The sequence below is a fragment of the Rhinopithecus bieti genome, unplaced genomic scaffold (genome assembly GCF_001698545.2).
Source record: "Rhinopithecus bieti isolate Rb0 unplaced genomic scaffold, ASM169854v2 scaffold_21649, whole genome shotgun sequence".
NCBI classification, from domain to species: Eukaryota; Metazoa; Chordata; class Mammalia; order Primates; family Cercopithecidae; genus Rhinopithecus; species Rhinopithecus bieti.
Genome location: NW_016811584.1, coordinates 2,984,329 through 3,004,874, shown reverse-complemented (window position 1 = coordinate 3,004,874; position 20,546 = coordinate 2,984,329). Strand labels below are relative to the sequence as shown.

The window sequence follows — 20,546 nt, the reverse complement described above, 5'->3', positions numbered from 1 at the left end:
TAACCAAAAGAGAGTATGCCTCATGCTGTGAACAGGCAACAGTGCTGGCTAGAATTTAATAACTGTTTGGGGTTTATTTATGGTCACCTTCCATTTACCTAATGACGCTGTTTTTCCATTATTACAGTGACACAAAGTCTCCTTTTCAAATACATTTGTTTTACAAGTGAGTCAACTGCAGGGGAAAATAATATTAAGTGAAAAATGAAATAGAGACAGCCATGGGATATCGCAAAATAGTAAAGGTGGTTCCTTTAGGAATGATGTAAGCTTGGGGGACCTAGTCTAGTTCTCCCATTTTATAGATGGGGGAAAAGCTTCAGAGCGAGGGCCCCAGTGATGGTAGAGGTAGACCCAGGAGTAAGAGCCAGAGTCTGAGCCAGGCACGGTGGCTCATGCCTGTAATCCCAGCACCTTGGGAGGCTGAGGTGGGCGGATCAATTGAGGCCAGGAGTTCAAAGCCAGCCTGGCCAACATGGTGAAATCTCGCTGATACTAAAAATACAAAAATTAGCTGGGGCCAGGCACGGTGGCTCACGCCTGTAATCCTAACACTTTGAGAGGTCGAGGCGGGCGGATCGGGCCACCGCACTCCAGCCTGGGTGACAGAGTGAACCTCTATCTCAAAAAAAAGAGTTAGCTGGGCATGGTGGTACACATCTGTAATCCCAGCTACTCAGGGGCTGAGGCAAGAGAATCCCTTGAACCTGGGAGGCGGAGGTTGTGGCGAGCCAAGATCACGCCACTGCACTCCAGCCTGGGAGACAGAGGGAGACCCTGTCTGGGAAAAAAAAAAAAAAGAGAGAGAGAGCCAGAGTCTAAGTCTGGACATCTGCCTGGGACCTGCAATCTTGCCAAATCCAGCATGTCCTACACCTTTCCCAGAACCAGAAACAGGTCTCCAGAAGGGGAGTGGGTTAACACCAGCTGATCATACTCATAATGCCTAACTCATAGTCACCTTTAGTAGCTGGAGAAACAAAAGTCGTTGTGCAAGTGTTTTAAATTTTTGCCCCATCACATGGAAAAAGTACCTAGGCTGACAAATTTCTTCCCATCATTAAAACATAAAGATCTGCATTAGTCACTTAGTGAAGTAAAACCCACACAAATTCTACCTTTGGGAAAGGTGTTGGGCGTTCCCTGGCTACACCAGAGACGGCCTAAAACTGACATTTGGTAGCGCGGCAGTATTAGAAATCTGGCCCAATTATGAACAGCAGGCAGCTGGTATCCAAGCAGCAACTGGGGGAAGTACACGGTTCATGCAAGACACAGACAGATTCCTTCGATCCCTCAGGGCAAAGACTATACTAGCCAACTCCTCAAATACTGACTCAAAATACTGGCCCCCAACCTCCCATATCCATTCCTGTCCCAGGAGCCAGAGAATTCCCTGTTGGCAGCCTCCTCTGTCACCCTAGCCCAGTGACTTTGATGCTGTTTGTACAGGGTATAACCCAGAAGTCCAGTTTCCAAGCACTAACCACTGTAAAAATATTGTCGACAGCTCCATGACACCAGGTTGGATAGTGAGGGGTTTAACGCCACACCCAGGGCAGCAAAAATTTTGACAGATGGCAGGCGGCCCCACCATGACCCCAGATGCCAAAGAGCTAGGAGGGAAGTGCTGCCCAGGGCCAAGGCAGGGACGAGTCAGACTCCTGGGGTATGGGAGCAGCTGGCACAGCCACCCTTTACTCCAGGTTGAAAGCACACAAGGCAGTCAGCACAGCCTCAGCCTCAGGGAGGATGTAACCCTGGCAGTCCCTGACGTGTCTCTCCAGCTCCACCCTCCTCCACGAAGCCCTGAAAAGAGAAGCGGTAGCCCATGGCATGAACGTTAAGACTTATTTTTCCAAGGCTAAGCGGGAAGTGCAGGGTCTCACAGCAACATTACTGACACTAACACCACAATAGCAGCAGCTCACATTTACCAGGCACTTAGTATGAGCCAGGCACAGTGCCAAGAACTTTAGATGCACCTTCTCTTTTATACCTAAGAACTCTGTAAGGCAGAGCAATTTTTGTTTGTTTGAGACAGTCTTGCTTTGTTGATCAGGCTGGAGTGCAGTGGCATGATCTCGGCTCACTGCAACCTCCGCCTCCCAGGTTCTAGCGATTTTCCTGCCTCAGCCTTCCCCGTAGCTAGAATTACAGGCACATGCTACCACGTCTGGCTAATGTTTGTATTTTTAGCAGAGATAGGGTTTTGTCATGTTGGCCAGGCTGGTCTCAAACTCCTGGCTTCGAGTGATCTGCACGCCTCAGCCTCCTGAATTGCATGAGCCACAACGCCTGGCCGCTGTTAGACAGAGCATTTTAGGATCACATTCAGCATATGGACGACAGACTCCTGGAGGGAAGCAGCTCCCTGGTATCAGCCAGCTAGCTACAAAGGAGCAAAGCCAAGACTCAGGCCCAGGAGCAAACACAAGACCAGGACCTTACTGCTGCTGCTGGGAGAGCATATTTCCAAGAGGGTGGTCTGGGACAGGGAAAACCAGGAAAGAAAAAAAATGGGAGGGAAGGCCAGGTGCAGAGGCTCATGCCTGTAATCTCAGCACTTTGGGAGGCTGAGGAGAGAGTATCCCTTGAGCCTAGGAGTTCAAGACCAGCCTGGGCAACATGGCAAAACACTATCTCTACAAAAAAATGCAAAAGTGAGCCAGGTGTGGTGGTGTGTGCCTGTGGACCCAGTTACTCAGGAGGCTGAGATGGGAGGATCACCTGAGCCCTGGAGGTTGAGGCTGCAATGAGCCATGATCGTGCCACTACACTCCAGCCTTTGCCACAGAATGAGAACCTATCTCACAAAAAAGAGGAAGGAAGGAAGGAAGGAAGGAAGGAAGGAAGGAAGGAAGGAAGGGAAAGGAAGAAAGAGAAAAGAAAAGAAAAAAGAAAAAAAAGAAATGGAAGGGAAGGGCATTACAGGAGACAAAAGAAAGGGTGAGGAAGGGCAATGGAGCTACTTAAAAAAAAAAAAAAAAAAAGGAAGGCTGGGTGCAGTGGCTCACGCTTGTAATTCCGGCACTTTGGGAGGCCAAGGTGGGCAGAATATGAAGTCAAGAGATTGAGACCATCCTGGCCTGGTGAAACCCCATCCCTACTAAAAATACAAAAATTAGCTGGGCATGGTGGTGGCACCTGTAGTACCAGCTACTCAGGAGGCTGAGGCAGGAGAATCGCTTGAACCTGGGAGGCGGAGGTTGCAGTGAGCCAAGACTGCGCCATTGCACTCCAGCCCAGCGACAGAGCAAGGCTCCATCTCAAGAAGAAGGAAAAAAAAAAAAAAGGAGGCTTGTCCAGAAGACCAGAAATGTAGAAATGCCACTCATGATGGTTCCTACTCAACAGTTATCCAAAAACCCAGGTTGCCTCTTCTAAAAAGAGTCTTTTAGGTAAGAGAAGGTATCTTTGACCTGTTTCTGGGAGTATTCCCAACCACCTTTTACCTTCCTAGATAATTGGGTCGCTTCTTCATCTAGTCTGGAGAGATCACCCCCAGGTCCAGGAATTAGGGGTGTGAAAGACGGGAAAGGAGAAAGAAGAGAAAAAGGAGGTGGGGGGGCATAATGACCACCATTCATGGGGCACTTACCCCAGCCCCCACCACCGCCTCCAAGGACTGGGTCAAGTGATTTATCAGGATTATATCATTTTATCTTCGACAATGCCAGAAGTGGGTACTGCTATAGCCTGGGACACAAACTCAGATCAAATAACTTTCCCCAAGTCTGCCAGCTAGAAAGCAGCAAGGTCTATCTGACCCACGCTCTGAAGCACTCGGGAAGTGGCTGGATCTGTATCCAGAAGTGGTTTCCATTCCATCTCCTTTGCCTCCTGGCTGAGACAGGATGGCTTCATGAGCCTGGTATTCTGAGGGCTGTTGGGAAATGGTGCCTCCAAAAAACAATACAATGAAGACCTTAGGGCTACCTATAATTTTCAGACTTCTCAAAGTTCCCAGGCAGTCAAGGGTGAACCGAGCTGCCCAACTACATTGTCAGGCTCACATCTGAAACATGTTTAAACAGCTAATGGAGCTGAGCAACTAAAAGCTAAATGAGTTTCTATGCTGGGCTGCCTATGAGACAAGGTCACAATAGTTACCAAGTATAATAACTATTATTAAGAGATCTAGGCAGTCCCAATAAAAGTGGGTCCTAAAAACTTTTAAGAGACAGAAAGTAGCTGGAACACCTCCATGCCGTGGTTGACCAAACATACTTCTAGACCAAGGGAGACTTGCAAACCACAATAAGACTCAAATGAGACCTTACATTTAAATGCTGGACAAAGCTCAGCAATAACTCAATTGAGGACGAATCTCATCATAACCATCAGTATGACCAAAATTATTTCACAAAGCGCTTCCAGTCCACAGTCACTTTTTTCCTGAGAAAGGAATCTCCTTCTTGCCTGTTCTGATTAAAAAGCAACTGTAAGCAAAATTCCCTAAAAGTAGAAAGATTCATTAAAATTCTTCGCAGGTGATGTTTTTTCTTTATATTTTCTGTGTTCTTGCAATTTTTTGCTAAGAGTAAGAACTACAGATATAACTTTTTAATGCTCCAATAAAAACTTATTAGAAGTGACTTTCAGGCCAGGCACAGTGGCTCACTCCTGTAATCCCAGCACTTTGGGAGGCTGAGGCAGGCGGATCACTTGAGGTGAGGAGTTCGAGACAAGCCTGGCCTTCATGGCAAACCCTGTCTCCTGTCTCTATAAAAATACAAAAATCATCCAGGCATGGTGGCACGCGCCTGTAGTCCCAGCTACTCAGGAGGCTGAGGCAGGAGAATCACTTGAACCCAGGAGGCAGAGGTTGCAGTGAGCCAAGATCGCAGCCTGGGTGACAAAAGGGAGACATCATTTCAAAACAAAAAACAAAAAAGGCTGAGTTCAGTGGCTCATACCTGATCCCAGCACTTTAGAAGGCTGAGGCCGGTTGATCTCTTGAGGTCAGGAGTTCGGGACCAGCCTGGCCAACATGGTGAAACCCTATCTCTACTATAAACACAAAATAGCCAGGCGTGGTGGCATGCACCTGTAATCCCAGGTACTTGGGAGGCTGAAGCAGGAGAATCGCTTGAACCCGGGAGGCAGAGGTTGCAGTAAGCCAAGATTGCGCCAACGCACTCCGGCCTGGGTGACAGAGAAAGACTCTGTATCAAAAAAAAAAAAAAAAAAAGCAGCAGCAGCAGCAGCAAATTTCAAAGACATGCTGAGCTGATGTCTTTCCTTGGGAAAGCAGTAAAATAGGAAGATTAAAATCTCAGACAAGGATCTGAGTAATAACCACATACTCACTGGCCAATCTGGGTGTGCCTCAGTTTTCTCATCTGCATAACGGGAATTACAACAATAACTACTTCTCAGAATTGCAATGATATTTCGTATAGCTATTAGTAAGAAGTGTTTACCACAATGCCTGATACTTAGTACTTGCTCTCTCTGCATTCACTATAACTAATGAAACTGTTACTATGATTGTGACTTTCACTCGTTTCCTATTAAATTCATTTTCTGAGCTTCACCTGGAAAAGGACTTGCTCTCTAACAGTTATTGAAGCAAATCACAGATGTCAGCCGAAATAGCTAAGTTCTTTTTTTTTTTTTTTTGTTTTTTTGAGACGGAGGTCTCCGCTCTGTTGCCCAGGCTGGAGTGCAGTGCCGGATCTCAGCTTCACTGGCAAGCTCCGCCTCCCAAGTTCCACGCCATTCTCCTGCTCAGCCTCCAGAGTAGCTGGACTACAGGGACGCACCCGGCCAACGGCCCAGGCTTAGTTTTTTTTTGTTGTATTTTAGTAGAGATGATTTAGTAGACGAACCGGGGTTCACCCATGTTAGCCAGGATGGTCTCGATCTCCCTGACCTTGTGATCGCGCCCATCTCTGCCTCCAAAGTGCTGGGATTACAGGCCTGAGGGTTGAGCCACCGCGCCCGGCCCAAAATACTAAGTTCTTTAAGTTCAGCATCACAGTCCAAAAGTGAAGTGTTCCACCGGGACCCCAGACCCAGCTGTCTACTACATATAATTCCCACTTCACTAAAGGCAGCAAAGAGCCACTGTTTTGCATTTTCTGAATTGCAAATAAGTCAATGTACCAGACTTAATACTCAACCTATTATGCTAGAGACTGTTTATTTAACAAGTTATTTATTACATTTCTATTAAGTGCCAAGCTCAGAGCCACAGAGATAAACAAGAGACACAGCGCCTGCCCCTGGAGCACTGAAAACCCGTGGGAACGTAAGAAGGCCATTTAGAACACCAATACGGCTCAGTAAGAGGGCAGTGTGGCCAAGCGCGGTGGCTCATGCCTGTAATCCCCACACTTTGGGAGGCTGAGGCAGGCAGATCACTTGAGCCCAGGAGTTCAAGACCAGCCTGGACAACACAGCAAACTGAATCTCTACAAAAAATACAAAATTAGCCAGGAGTATTGGTGTGTGTGCACGTAATTGTGACTACTTGGGAGGCTGAGGTGGGAGGATCACTTGAGCCAAGGAGGTCAAGGCTGCAGTGAGCTGTGATGGTACCACTGCACTCTAGCCTGGGTGATAGAGCAAGACTCTGTCTCCAAAAAAAAGAAAAAAGAGAAAAACAAGGTGTTGGGTGCCCAGGAGAGGACCTCACGCCCAACTTTGGGTGTGACTCCCCATGGATGTCAGACAAGAGTGCCAGAAAAAGGGAACAGGAGAGACAATTAGGTAAGAGGTACATGCCTGCAGGAAGTGTAATGTGACACCTGGATTACTTCCTGTGAAGGACTCCCTGACGGGAGAGCCATTCCCCAGGTGCTAGCTTTCCTCCTTTGGTGGAGATAAGGAATGTGACAAGCCACTGCCCAGGTGCTTTCAAGCCAATTCTCCCAAGGCGCCTCGCTCAGAACACATTCCGGGTTCTGCCCCCGATGGCTGGAAGCTCCACCGAGGGCCCCCGTCCCAGTGGCAGCACATCCCTGGTCTTCCAGCAGGTACCCCTGCCTCTGCTGAGAGGGAATCTTGTAAACAGAACCCTGAACTCTGCTCAACTGATAGCACTATAGACTCACAAAGGCCTTTTAGGGTCTCAGCTCAAAGGCTTTGCACCTCAGGTCCCCTGGGAGGCAGGGCCTGGTCCCATACTCTGGCCTGCTTTACCCCACACCAAGGGAACAATCAGTTTGTTCCTGGGCAAGAAGCACCAGGCCGGGCCCCTGCTCCCACAATAGGCTGTAGATGCCAAACCATTCTTGTGTCCCTGGAATCTGATAAACCACTTCAAGGAGGTTTAGGGAAATCAGGGTGATACGCACAAGAAGTGTGGTACAAGCATGATAAGAACTTATTTTCTTGGGACACGGGGGAAACTGAGAAATCTTATTTTAGCCACCAAGAAACCTTTCCTGGCCTCCCTAGGAGGCCTGCCTCTCCCTCAGTCACACTCAGCACAGGCGGAAGGTAGCACCGCTCCTGTCTGTAGAAGGCAAGCTGACTGCTGCTTGCCATTTTTCATCTTAAAGTCTGAATTTATGGGCTGCGGCAAATTTACATAGTGCCTGCCACAAATCCCCACCCATTTCCCTATAGCTCGAATGCCAAAATTCCACCCTGCGTTCCAAGTAACTCCAACCTCTTTAGTAGCTTTTTTTTTTTTTTTTTTTTTCTGGAAAGGAAATTCCAGAAAAGTTGTCTGGCGTGGTAAAGGCTGACAGCCTTATGAAAATACTCAGAAAGGTGACCCATTTAGTCAAAAGAGCTTTCAGATCTCTATGAGAAAAGGAATTCATGCCAGCATAAAGGGCCTTCAGAGAGAGAGAACAGGAGTGCTGTGTTAACACCCAAACCTTTCAGCAAGCCAGCCCTGCCACGGCTGGGGAGGCTGAGCCCTGAATGGGCTGGACAGACCAGCTTTCTGTCTGGGGAGAGGTGCGCCTCAGGAGATGCCCGTGGGGATCACAAGTTCAGCTCTGGCTCACGCAGCTTCTTGCTGCAGTGCACAGCAAGAGGTCTGCCCACGAGGCTACCTGCAGATGAGCCGAAAGCCGCCTGGCTGGATTGGAAGCAGGCTGCCCACTTGTGCCAGGGCCATGAGACTGATAAAGGCGGGGTGCCAGGCCTGGAAAGAAGGGTGCAATTGCTGGGCTCACCAGCAAACACAACCCAGCACACCCTCCCACCAGTTAAATAAGGTAGCAGAAGAAAAGGCTGTGGGTGAACTCATTCCTGACAGAGCACAGCTGTGCCTATGTCCGCTGTCACCAAGGATCTCCTGGCATAGTTGGCTCTCAACAACACTCCCCCCAGCACGCACGTGCGCGCACACACACACACACACACACACACACACAGACATGTCCTGTGGTGTCATGGTGTGTGCTGTGAGCCCTGCAGCCACGAGGAGTTCAGGGGCTTCTCTTTCCTCACCTCTGGTTTCCAGACCTCACAAAGAAAAGCCCTGCCCACCTTCCCCAAAGCAACCTTTAGCTAGTCCCTATTGTCCACACCTGCGGTGACATTACTGCCCTCCCCCCCCTCCCCCCGCGACCAAAGACAGGGAAAGAACTAGAGCAATGTCTCCAAAAACTGTGGAAAGGTCCCAGTCAGAGCTCCATGGTGTGGGAAAAGATATATGGCAGGTAGCCCCCAGAAAGTTTTGTTTTGTAGAAGGAAATTTCAGTTTCACATGAATCAAGTGCAAATGAGTAAAGTTTGGAGGAAAGCAAAACAAGAAGAAAAAAATCCACAGAAGCAGAAAACAGTCTCTTCCATACCCTCTCACTACAATATATCTATTTTACTTTACAGAGTGTCAAACCCAACTTTGATACAAAAGTCCTTTACAGCATGATGCAGGCAGGGATTAAGCTTGACCTGTAAAGTGAGGCTGAGCCGAGCCTCAGTTTTCTCATCTGTAAAATAGAAACAGATGTCAACCTAAAAGAAAGAGGCTGCTGAGCCTTAAAATTTAAACTATTAAAGAGTTTACCTGAGCCAAAGTGAAGACCAGCTGCCTGAAAAACTCAGGCCCAAGTAACCTTGGATATGAGCTCTGTTTGGCCTTTGTTACAAGCAGGTTTTTAAAAGCAAAAAAGGGGACAGACAGGCAGTGGACTGATACAAAGTTGTTTGTCAGGAATTCCTATTGGCTTACAGAAATAGCATTGATCAGTGGTTGACCATCCATCATTAAGCTATAGGGTGTGGATTATAGTATTGCGTGCAGCATTATTAGATTAATTTATAGCTAATTGTGACAATAGCAATTTCTTTGTTTCAGAAATGGGTCTCACTCTGTCACCCAGGCTAGAGTGCAGTGATGTAATCATAGCTCACTGCAGATGAACTCCTGGGCTCAAGCTATCCTCCCATCTCAGCCTCCTAAGTAGCTACGACTATGCAGGCTTTTGCCACTGCAACCAGATAATTTTTTAATTTTTTTGTAGAGATGCGATCTCACCCAGACTGGTCTTGAACTCCTGGCCTCAACAGATGCTCCAGCCTTGGCCTTCCAAAGTGCTGGGATTACAGGACAGGAATGTACCACCACACCTAGCCAGCAACCAATTTTAAGAAATGAATACATAGGCAGGGCACAGTGGCTCACACATGTAATCCCAGAACTTTGGGAGACTGAGGCAGACAGATCACTTGAGGTCAGGAATTCAAGACCAGCCTGGCCAACATGCTGAAACCCTGTCTCTACTAAAAATACAAAAAATTAACTGGCTATGGTGCCAGACACCTGTAATCCCAGCTACTAGAGAGGTTGAGGCGGGAGAATCGCTGGAACCCAGGAGGCAGAGCTTGTAGTGAGTCAAGATCGTGCCACTGCACTCCAGCCTGGGTGACAGAGTGAGACCCCATCTCAAAATAAATAAATAAAATTAAAATACCAAAAGTAGCCAGGCAAGGTGGCAGGCGCCTGTAATCCCAGCTACTCAGGAGGCTGTGGCATGAGAATCACTTGAACCCTGGAGGCGGAGGTTGCCATGAGCCAAGATTGCACCACTATGCTCCAGCCTGGTAACAAAGCAAAACTCTGTCTCAAAAAAAAAAAAAAAAAAAAAAAAATTAAAAAACTAAGTCAATGAATACATAGCTCAAAGAGGGTACTAGAATGTGATTGCTGTCTCATTTAATGTCTTTCCAGGCCTGATACTTTAAAAGGACTCGCCTTCCTCCGATAAAAGTTCTTTTGTTTTCTCATAGATGTAAAGCCACTAGTTTTGCAGAGTTCATGAGGTTTAGAAGTAGTATAAGTAAGACAGACCAATGCTCAGCAGATGGCAGGTATGAGAAATACTTGATGTTATATTAGAGGATAAATATCCTCAACGGTGCACGCCTCAACATTCGGTACACAGTCAGCAGTATTTGTATGTATTCTTGGTACCAAGAAGAGCCAAGGAATAGTATGTAGGAGGACAAGGATCCTCCTTGCCAAGCTTTCTACATGTGCTGCTTAGAAAAGCCAGGTTTTGATCATGGGAAAGGGAGAGACTCAGCAGCTCTGTCACAGTAACTCAGTCTGATAGGCAGTCTTGACTAAGTGAAAAACCAAACTGCTCCTTTGCTTATAATACAAGAAAATTTTGGCCAAGGACATTCTACTGCATGGGATCTGGCCAAAACTGTTCTTTGGTAAATGCTGTACTCAAACAATAGGCGTAAGTAAAATCTCATCAAATTGTTTTTAAAAATAAACTGTTTGCAGAAGAGTTACAACAACCATCTACAGTTTATCAAAGGAACACATTTAAGGCAGCTGCTGTAAGGCTCTTAGAGGGCAGGAGCTTCAAACATAGCTCAGTATTTTTCTTTGTTCTCTTCCCCTCCCACAGAATAAATCCTGACACTGGCCAGGCGCGGTGGCTCACGCCTGTAATCCCAGCACTCTGGGAGGCCAAAGTGGGCGGATCACCTGAGGTCCGGAGTTCAAGACCAGCCTGACCAACATGGAGAAACCTCATCTCTACTAAAAACCCAAAAAAATTAGCCAGGCGTGATGGTGCATGCCTGTAATCCCAGCTACTTGGGAGGCTGAGGCAGGAGAATCACTTGAACCCGGGAGGCGGAGGTTGCAGTGAGCTGAGATAGCACCACTGTACTCCAGCCTGGATGATAAGAGCAAAACTCCATCTCAAAAAATAATAATAAAAATAAAATGAAATAATAAATTGTGATACTAAGCAGGCCTGATTAAAATACCCAGTAATTCTGTCCTCTATACCATCTATACCTATTCGCATCTACTGGTTCATCACTTTAGTCATAAAGAGACCCATTTGGTTTTCTAATCATTTTCCCCAAAAAGCTTCCTTCCTGGTACATGGACTCAGTTTCCTATGAAAAGTGAGCTAGGCACCTTAAAAACACAAGATCACTTCTCAGGCTCCCGAAGAAGAAAGTATTGTTGTTTATTATACAGTAACCTGAGCCAATTTAGGGATTACTACGCCCGTTTAATGAATAACTAGATTTACAACAGTAATGTAAGATGTCTTCTAGTAGAATGTCATGAAAAGCAATTGTAATCATTATAAAAGCAAGAAATAGCCCCATTTAGATTAAAATGGCTCATTCCATTGAATGTTTTCATTTAGTTAAACTTATTGTTGGGGGAAGGGGTTACAATTACAGATCCAGCTCCTTAATTTAGAATACTCAAAGATGAAAATTAGAAGCAGAATAACAAGAATACGGAAAAAAGAAAAAAACTAAATGGGGAAACACAAGCCTTCACAGGAGCCTCCAAAAGAGGTATATGCACTCCAAGGGCACACAAGATAATCCGTTAGAGCCAGAAAAAAAACCAGATTTTATATTCGGATTTGTCATCTAAAAAGAAACTAAGCTTTACTAATATTTAATATATAAATTGACGGCAGAATATGTTTATAGCTTATAAATATATATAAACATATAGATATAAATATGAATATAAATATATATATATATGAGGAAGAGGCACATACAAGACTTTCTTCTAATAGGAATGATTGGAGCAACAGGTGATATGCCTGAGATAGATGACCCCTTTCGCCTGGGTTTACCACCCTACACTAAACAAGGGGCTGGATGCAGTGGCTCACTCCTGTAATCCCAGCACTTTGGGAGGCCAGGCGGGTGGATCACCTGAGTCAGGAGCTCGAGACCAGCCTAACCAACATGATGAAACCCCATATCTACTAAAAATACACAATTAGCCAGGTGTGCACATGCCTATAATCCCAGCTACTTGGGAAGCTCAGGCAGGAGAATCTCTTGAACCCAGGAGGTGGAGGCTGCAGTGAGCCGAGCTCATGCCACTGCACTGCACTCCAGCCTAGGCAACAAGAGTGAAACTCCAACTCAAAAAATAAATAAATAAACAAACAAACTCAAGGAGCACACCCCATAGGCAGCCTCCAGTCTCAGAAAGTCCTTGGTAAGCCAGCCCTGCCCACCCCTCCACGGCCCCCTGACCTGAGTATCAAGACCTCTAAACTGACACGCTCATCTGCTCCTGTGCTAAATGTTTGTTTGCCTGCCTAATTCTAGTCATGTTTTAGGTCTTAGCTGAAAGGTCCCTTCAGCTAATCTAGAAGGTTCCAGGGAACCTTCTAGATTACCCATACCCAGCCTGGGGGTAGTGCTCCTCCTTTTCAGAGGGCTTGGCACCTAGATCCTTGCTACTCACAGCGCGGTCCACAGAGAGCAGGATCTGAAGCTGGCTGGAAAAGCAGAATCCCAGCCTCCTCCACCCCAGCACCTACTCAATCAGACCTGCATTTTTAACAAAGTCCCCAGGTGATGAGCAGGGGCCTGAACGTTTGAGCAGCTCTCCTCTGCATGGCTCACCCTGCTTGCTTGTCTCTTCTCCTCTGAGCAGTATCTGAGGCAAGCAAAGGACATGATCCTCTCATTCCTGTGGTCCTAGCACCCAGCACAGGGCCTGGTTCAGAGATGGGCTTTCAGATATTTGTTGAATGAGGAAAAGAAGAAGGGATCTTGGGAGACATCTTCATCAGAGGTTCTGAACTTGGAGAAAGTGAACAGCTAACACACCAGATGACAGCAATAGGATTCCAAAAATATCTGGACTGGCCAGAGAATAGACAGAAGACAAGACAAAGTCCTGGACTTGGGTCCAAAAGCATAATATTAATAGTGATAGTGACAACACTGTGCTATAACTTAACCTAATCAAATATAATGCTTCCAGCAACGAAAAGATAGCAACTATTTTGCTCTTGCATTTTATAGACAGGGAAGCAGGCAGAGAAAGGTTAAAAGAGTGGACTAGAGTTGCACAACTGGTATCAGGCAGAGTGCGGATTAGAATCCAGACAGTCTAGCTTCAGACAGAGGCCCTGCAGGCAGAGTGCGGATTAGAATCCAAACAGTTTAGCTTCAGACAGAGGCCCTGAATCATTAGGCTACATCTAGTTTTGCCTAGGATGTGCTACCTGGAGACTGATGTAGCAAAGCTGGCCGGGCCCGGTGGCTCACGCCTGTAATCCCAGCACTTTGGGAGGCCAAGACAGGCGGATCATGAGGTTGGTAGTTCGAGACCAGCCTGACCAACAAAGTGAAACCTCACCTCTACTAAAAATACAAAAATTAGCCAGGCATGGTGGTGCACGCCTGTAATCCCAGCTACGCAGGTGGCTGAGGCAGGAGAATTGCTTGAACCCGGGAGACGGAGGTTCCAAGTGCCAAGATCACACCACTGCACTCCAGCCTGGGCAACAGAGCAAGACTCCGTCTCAAAAAAAAAAAGAAAAAGAAAAAGCAGGGTGACTGGCACCCTGACCATGGAGCCACTGGAGGCAGGGCCTAAAGGCTCCAGGCCCTGGGTATCTGCTCCCCCAAGGAGCAGGGCAGCCATCCTCAACTAAGTCAGCAGCCCACTGCATGGTACCTGCCTCACAGCACAAAACCAGGACCCGAGACACAATTTGGCTCCAAATCAAAGCCTTCCTTTAGCACAGACTCTCCAAGAACGAAGGCGGCTGCTGACTGGCATGCTGGCTCCGCTGTTGCTGGGAGAACTCCACAGAGGCCCAACCACCATCTGGAAGTGATTTGGCCCAGAGATTCCTGAACGGGGTGGGAGGTTGGAATGACCAGCCGCCTGGAGCTCCCTGTCCAGCCTGGAAACAAAGCTGGTATGAATGGGCCCCGGAGGCAGCCACAACATACCAGGGGGCAGCCCCTTTTCAGGGAGGCAGGGGGCAGCCCCTTTTAAGGAGGCAACACCCTCTAGGCAGTCCATAGCCATATTATAGCAAGTAGGATCAACCTTAGCCAACCAAGCTGTTCTCCCCAGAGTGCGCTGATTTTAAATGACTTTTCAGTGTGCAAACCTTTCCGGCATGACTTTTGAGATTATTAGACAGTGTCTTATTTAATTAACAGGCATTCACAGAGCACTTACTATGTACCATAAACTGGGCCAAGCACTTTAAAAATTATTAACTTGTTTAATCTTTACAACAGCCTTTTAAGGAGGTGGTTATTATCCCCATTTTGGTGATAAGAAAACCAAGGTACAGAAGTTTCTTAATAGCTACTTAGTGGCAAGTGGGATTTGAACCAAGAATCCTTGCTCTTAACTACTACACAAGTGACATTGAATGCTAATGTGCCACCTTGTTGTACATGGCCCAGAACTTGTTATTAATAATTCTAACAAAGCATGCTACTTTGCTATTTTTTTGTTTTTGAGATGGAGTTTTGCTCTGGTTGCCCAAGCTGGAGTGCAATGGCGTGATCTCGGCTCACCACACCCTCCGCCTCTTGGGTGCAAGCTATTCTCCTGCCTCAGCCTCCCGCGTAGCTGGGATTACAGGCATGCACCACCACGCCCATCTAATTTTGTATTTTTAGTAGAGATGGGGTTTCTCCATGTTGTTCAGGCTGGTCTCGAACTCCGGACCTCAGGTGATCCACCCACCTTGGCCTCCCAAGGTGCTAGGATTACAGGTGTGAGCCACCACGCCCAGCCAACTTTGCTACTTTTTTTTTTTTTTTTTTTTTTTTTTTTTTTTTTTTGAGATAGAGTCTCGCTCTGTCGCCCAGGCTGGAGCACTGTGGCACGATCTTGGCTCACTGCAACCTCCGCCTCCCGAGTTCACACTATTCTCCTGCCTCAGCCTCCCAAGTAGCTGGGACTACAGGCGCCCGCCACCACACCCAGCTAATTTTTTTGTATTTTTAGTAGAGATGGGATTTCACCATGTTAGCCGGGATGGTGACCTGACCTCATGATCTGCCCGCCTCAGCCTCCCAAAGTGCTGGAATCACAGGCGTGAGCCACTGTGCCCAGCCAACTTTGCTACTTTTTAAGCACTCTCTGTACTGCCTAAAAGACACGCTGGCATCTGCTAGACGTGCAAGAAAGAGCAGAACTTTAAAGTTATTTGGAAATTATTTTGGTAGTAGTAGCACAAAAGGGAGAGGAAGGAAAAGGAGCTGACTGGACCAGTGACCCGCCACCCTGGAAACTGCCCAGTGACCCGAAGTCTTGGGAACACATACCCTGCCTGCTCTGGCGCTGGCCTGGTGCAAGTCAGTCAAGTAAACTTTAGGGTCAGACCACATCCTCTGAAAAAGAAACAATTTCTTTCTCTAATGGCCCAAAACAAAACACACCACCCAAACTTCTAGGCCTTGATCATCATTCTTGGGCTGAGAGACCCCTTTTCCTCCCAGCTGGCTGGGCTGCCCCATGTCAGAAAGGTTTTTGGAAAAACAAGTAAATAAAACTGCCAACTCCTGGCAAACATCTGAAATTAAAGACACTGAGGCCTCGCTATGAACTGCCCACCACATAACAAGAAACGTAAGGAAATTTTCAACTTTTGGATGGTGCCTAGGGGCCTACCTTACAATGAACCACAAACGTGAATAAATAGCCAGGATTGTGTTTCAGTGAATTCTAGGCAGAAAAGCCAGAGTCCTCTGGCAGCTGTTGAACCACCACCTATCTCAGAGTTGGAGGTATGTACACAATTCTAATGACTCCCCCAACTGTCTGGCCTTATCCAAAGCATACAAAACCCTGTATTCGTTCAACGATACCTTCCCTGACGATGGAATAAAACATCATCCATTGGGCAGTAGGAAATCTCAACCAACCAACCAAAAACAAAACATAATGAGGAAAACACAAGAGGCAAACTGACCCCACTTAATTCCCAGCTGACTCTCAACTTGTGAGACGCTCATCACAGCCCAGAGGATTCATCCTGCCAATCATGGAAGGCCCTGACATCCCTATTTTGTCGAAGGTCAGAGGTTCAGAGTATGGGTATCCAGCCACCACCCTAACACCTAAGACTTGCAAACCTAGTGTGTCACAGGACCCTCTGATGTGGAGAGAAAAGCTGTATTTTACTCATCTCTGAAACTGGAAGGCAAGTCAGTTAAGGCTTCAATTCAACAGCTGGGCAGACCTGGGTTTCAGACACCATTTACTAGCTAGCTGGGTCACTTCCACAAGTGGCTTCACTCCTGTTTCCCATCTTTAAATAAAGATAATAATACTAACTGCGGCAAGAGTAGGATCAACCAAACAGGAACAACTAGGCTGTACTCCCCTGATTTTGAATGTCCCTTCAGTGTGCAAACCATTCTGGCATGATTTTTTTTTTTTTTTTAAGGCAGAGTCTCACTCTGTCTCCCAGGCTGAAGTGCAGTTACACAAAGACCTCGGCTCACTGCAACCTCCACCTTCCCAGTTCAAGTGATTCTCTTGCCTCAGCCTCCCGAGTAGCTGGGACTACAGGTGTGCACCACCATGCCCAGCTAATTTTTCTATTTTTAGTAGAGATAGGGCTTCACCATGTTGTCCAGGCTGGTCTCAAACTCCTGACCTCAGGTGATCTGCCCACCTTGGCCTCCTAAAGTGCTGGGATTACAAGCGTGAGCCATGGCATCCAGCCCTGGCATTACTTTTGAGATAATTATTAGACAGCACCTTATTTAATTAACAGGCACCATTTTCTAAGCAACACATGCCCAGGACAGAGTTAAGCCCTGAACTCTCTAAGTGACTTGCAGAAGCAGATCATTAGAGATAGGGCAGTAGTTGCTATCAATCAATGATTAGCATGAAGATTCAATGGGGTGATCAATAGAACACACTTAACACCCAGTAGGTGCCCCCCAAATAGAAGCTAGTGTCATTGTCAGCACAATGTAACACAACCTAAGCAGTGAATATATGAACCTTAGTCCAAGCTGGAGGTAACTTTGCCTTGAAGGACCATTACCCACAACAGCCTCAAGAGCTGAGGGAAGAAACCTCCTGCTTTATCCCCACAGCAGTCCTAGCACTTGCCAAGGCTCTCTGTGGTCTCCAGAGGCTGAAAAACCTGTTTGTTGCAAGATCTCTCGGGAGAGCAATTAGACAGCCAATGATACAAGTCATAAATGTGGTCACACCCTTTAACCCAGGAATGTCACTCTGGGGAATATGATCCAAGAAATCATTAAAAAGGAAAAAACTAGAATGTAAGTTGTGGTAGGAACAGGAAGAAGCTGCCAACAGCCCACAGGCCCAGCACAGACGAAGGGGAACTAACCCTGGAATGTCGGGACAATGGGAGTAGCCAGGGCCTGAGTGGATTTGAAAATAAAAATCAGGAGGACCGGGCTGGGCGCGGTGGCTCAGGCCTGTAACCCCAGCACTTGGGAGGCCGAAGCGGGTGGATCATGAGGTCAAGAGTTCAAGACCAGTCCGGCCACCATGCTGAAACCCCGTCTCTCCTAAGAACATAAAAATTAGCCGGGCGTGGTGGCACGTGCCTGTATTTCCAGTTACTCAGGAGGCTGAGGCAGAAGAATCGCTTGAACCCGGGAGGCAGAGGTTGCAGTGAGCGGAGATGGCACCATTGTACTCCAGCCTGGAGACAGAGCAAGGCTCCATCTTGGGGCGGGGTGGTAGGGAGCAGGGGGAGCAGGGAATCAGGAGAACCAAGTAAAAAAATGTAAGCGACCAGACAAAATCTAGAATGAGATCCACAGCCCCAGGCACTGATGACAGACAGTGCTGGAAGTAGCTGCTGCCTTTGTAAACAGTTGGTACATCAGGCAGTCTGTGATTTGCTAGTGCTGCGGTTTGGTTTTGTTTTGTTGTTGTTGTAGAGATTTCATGTCATATCTGGATACTTCTGGTTTACTTTAAGTTTCTTTATTCAGTTAATTAAATAAATACACATTTTGAAAACAAAGAACAGATCGAAGTTGAGCCCAGCTGGGCCTTGGGATTCTTCAGAGGGGAGGCTGGTTTCTGAACCGTAAAGAATTCCAGAAGATTCTGAGGTTATCCCTCCCCAGTACAGGAGATGGACCCCAGAAAGAAGACAACAGCATGGCATGTGGATTTTTCTGCCCGGAAGCCACCCTTGGGGAGGGGGAGGGCTGCTGGAGATCCGCTGGGTGGTGCGGCTGGGCTGGGTGGTGCGGCTGCCCAGGAAGCAGGAAGCAGCCCTACCTGCCAGGACAGGTGTGGGGGAAGGGAAGGGTGAGGCCCTGAGCCTAGGGGAGGCTCAGCCTAGAGGGAATCCCTTTTCCACTGGAGAAAGTCCTGGCAGCCACACCCATCTCCCTTTCTTCCTGTCACTAGGGTCATTATAGTGACCTGGTTTCCTCAGGAAAAGACCCAAGTCACAGGCCAGGGCCAGTCCCTGGTTCTCCTTAGGAAGAGATCCAGACTCAGGACCCTCCCCCGCCCCAACCCACCTACCCACCCACTCCCCCACACACACACGTAGGCGGATATACATTCTCTGCATACAAACATACTCTGCACACCCATTCCGTGTACATGCAAACTCTCTTTGCATATGCACACACTATACATACATGCTATGTGTGTACACACATTCTCTGCACAACATGTCCACATGCACACACACATACTACAAACTCCTTGCCCCTACTGTCACAGCCCACACTCTCAGCAGCCTTGTGGCCCTCCTGGAAGCCCCCAACTATCTCAGACCACAAGGGAAACTTCATCCTTATTCTTCCTCCCCAGTCCAGCTGGCTCAGTCCAGCAAGAGACACCAGTTCCCTCCCTCCTTTCAGGAAGACCCTGGTGTGGGTTTAGGAGGGGAGAGGAAAACAAAGCCTTCTTCTAACTGTCGCCCACTTCCTTCAATTCTCAGCTGGGCCCTACTTGCTGACCTTGGACAGGTCAACTAACCCTCTGGACCCCCTTATCTCTAAAACGGGTCTAGCCTCACCCCAGCTCGCAGGATGTGTAGGGACGGAGATAACTTAGAAGGCTGACGGTACACAGAGAACGCTAGTTGGGCTCCCTACAAGACAGCAATTACTGTTACCACCACCATCCCTAAATTATAACTTCGGCAGCAAGGAGTGGGTTCAACCTGCGGCGCGCGGCCAGAGCTGAGCTGGGAGCAGAGGGAGCGAGGACACACACCCGCGCCTCCCCTTGCAACCTCGGGGCCCACACCCATTCCAGCGACAGCTGGGGAAGGTACCAGGTCTCCGTCTCCACCTGGGCGGGGAGGCCCCAGGCGCAGAGAACGGTTCCTCCCCAGGTCTCATGGTCCGGCCTCCGAGCCAACGCCCATTCAGCTGCCGCAGAGAGCACCAACCTGGGCGCAGCCGGGCGAGCGCTCCGGAGAGCATCTGACTCTAGGGCCCCGCGCCCGGGAATGGCGAACGAGGGTTTCTAGTCCCCTAGCTCCCATACGGGCGCCCCAGGTGCAGAGAAATGCCACAACTCCACCTCTCCTCCTGTGACCCCAGTCCAAACCCTCAACCCTTAGCCAGCCAAAGGTGCACTGCTGGGGCGCACGGCGGGGAGCGATCACACCAGCTCCCAGCCCAGAGGAGGGTACCGGGGAGGGGATCTAGGCCCCCTATATCCCACCCCGGGGACGACTCCCCCTTGTCTCCGAGGGGGGGGCGCGCTGCGGGAAGTCTTCGCCCTCCCCAGGGGTGCACGCGCGGGGGCGGGTCGGCACCACAGTCGGCTCCTGGGCCTGGCCAGAGAACTCACCGATGGACACGAGCTTGATGCTCTCACGGTCCAGGAACTCGAGCGCCACCGACACGTTCTCGAGCTGCATCTGGCGAAAGGTGGGCCGCTGATGGTATTTGCGGTACATGCGCTTCTGGCTGAGCACCTCGAGCAGCGCGATGAGCCGCAGCCCGTCGCTCAGGTCGGTCTGCAGGTTGCCGATGCGTTTGTTCACGCACTTGAGGTGCTCGTTGCACCAGCGTGTGAACGTGTTCTGCTGTATCTTCTTCCAAGGCGCGTCCTCCGCCAGATCTTTCTCGGTTACCGGCATCCTGGTGGCGGGGAGAACGCAACGCGCAACGAGCTGCCGGGGACTGGTGTTTGGAGGCCCAAGGGCCGAAGTAGCGAGAACCGAAGCGGAGCGGGAGCGGGGTTCGAGCTTGCTGCTACCGGAGCCACGGCCGGTGCTGCTCTGCGGCCGCCCGCCTCCGGCCGCGCGAGGCGCCTGGCCCCGCGCCTGCGCGCTGAGCCGCCCCGCCCCCTAAGCCCCGCCCCGTACCGACCCTCCCGCGGG

General features: G+C 48.6%; 1 protein-coding gene across 4 annotated transcripts in view; it reads right to left on the bottom strand.

Annotated features, from left to right (window-relative positions):
• FLNB (filamin B) overlaps positions 1-20,469 on the bottom strand; it is a 171,528-nt gene extending 151,059 nt beyond the window's left edge. For 2 of the 4 annotated variants that reach the window (XM_017894155.1, XM_017894156.1), the window contains exon 1: positions 20,012-20,467. In XM_017894155.1, the coding sequence (XP_017749644.1) occupies positions 20,012-20,303 (292 nt within the window). In that variant the 5' untranslated portion in view covers positions 20,304-20,467. Of the gene's footprint in view, positions 1-20,011 lie in introns of all 4 variants that reach the window. The other 2 variants (XR_001889617.1, XM_017894154.1) reach the window with 2 other exon arrangements.
• Positions 20,470-20,546: the final 77 nt, after the last annotated feature.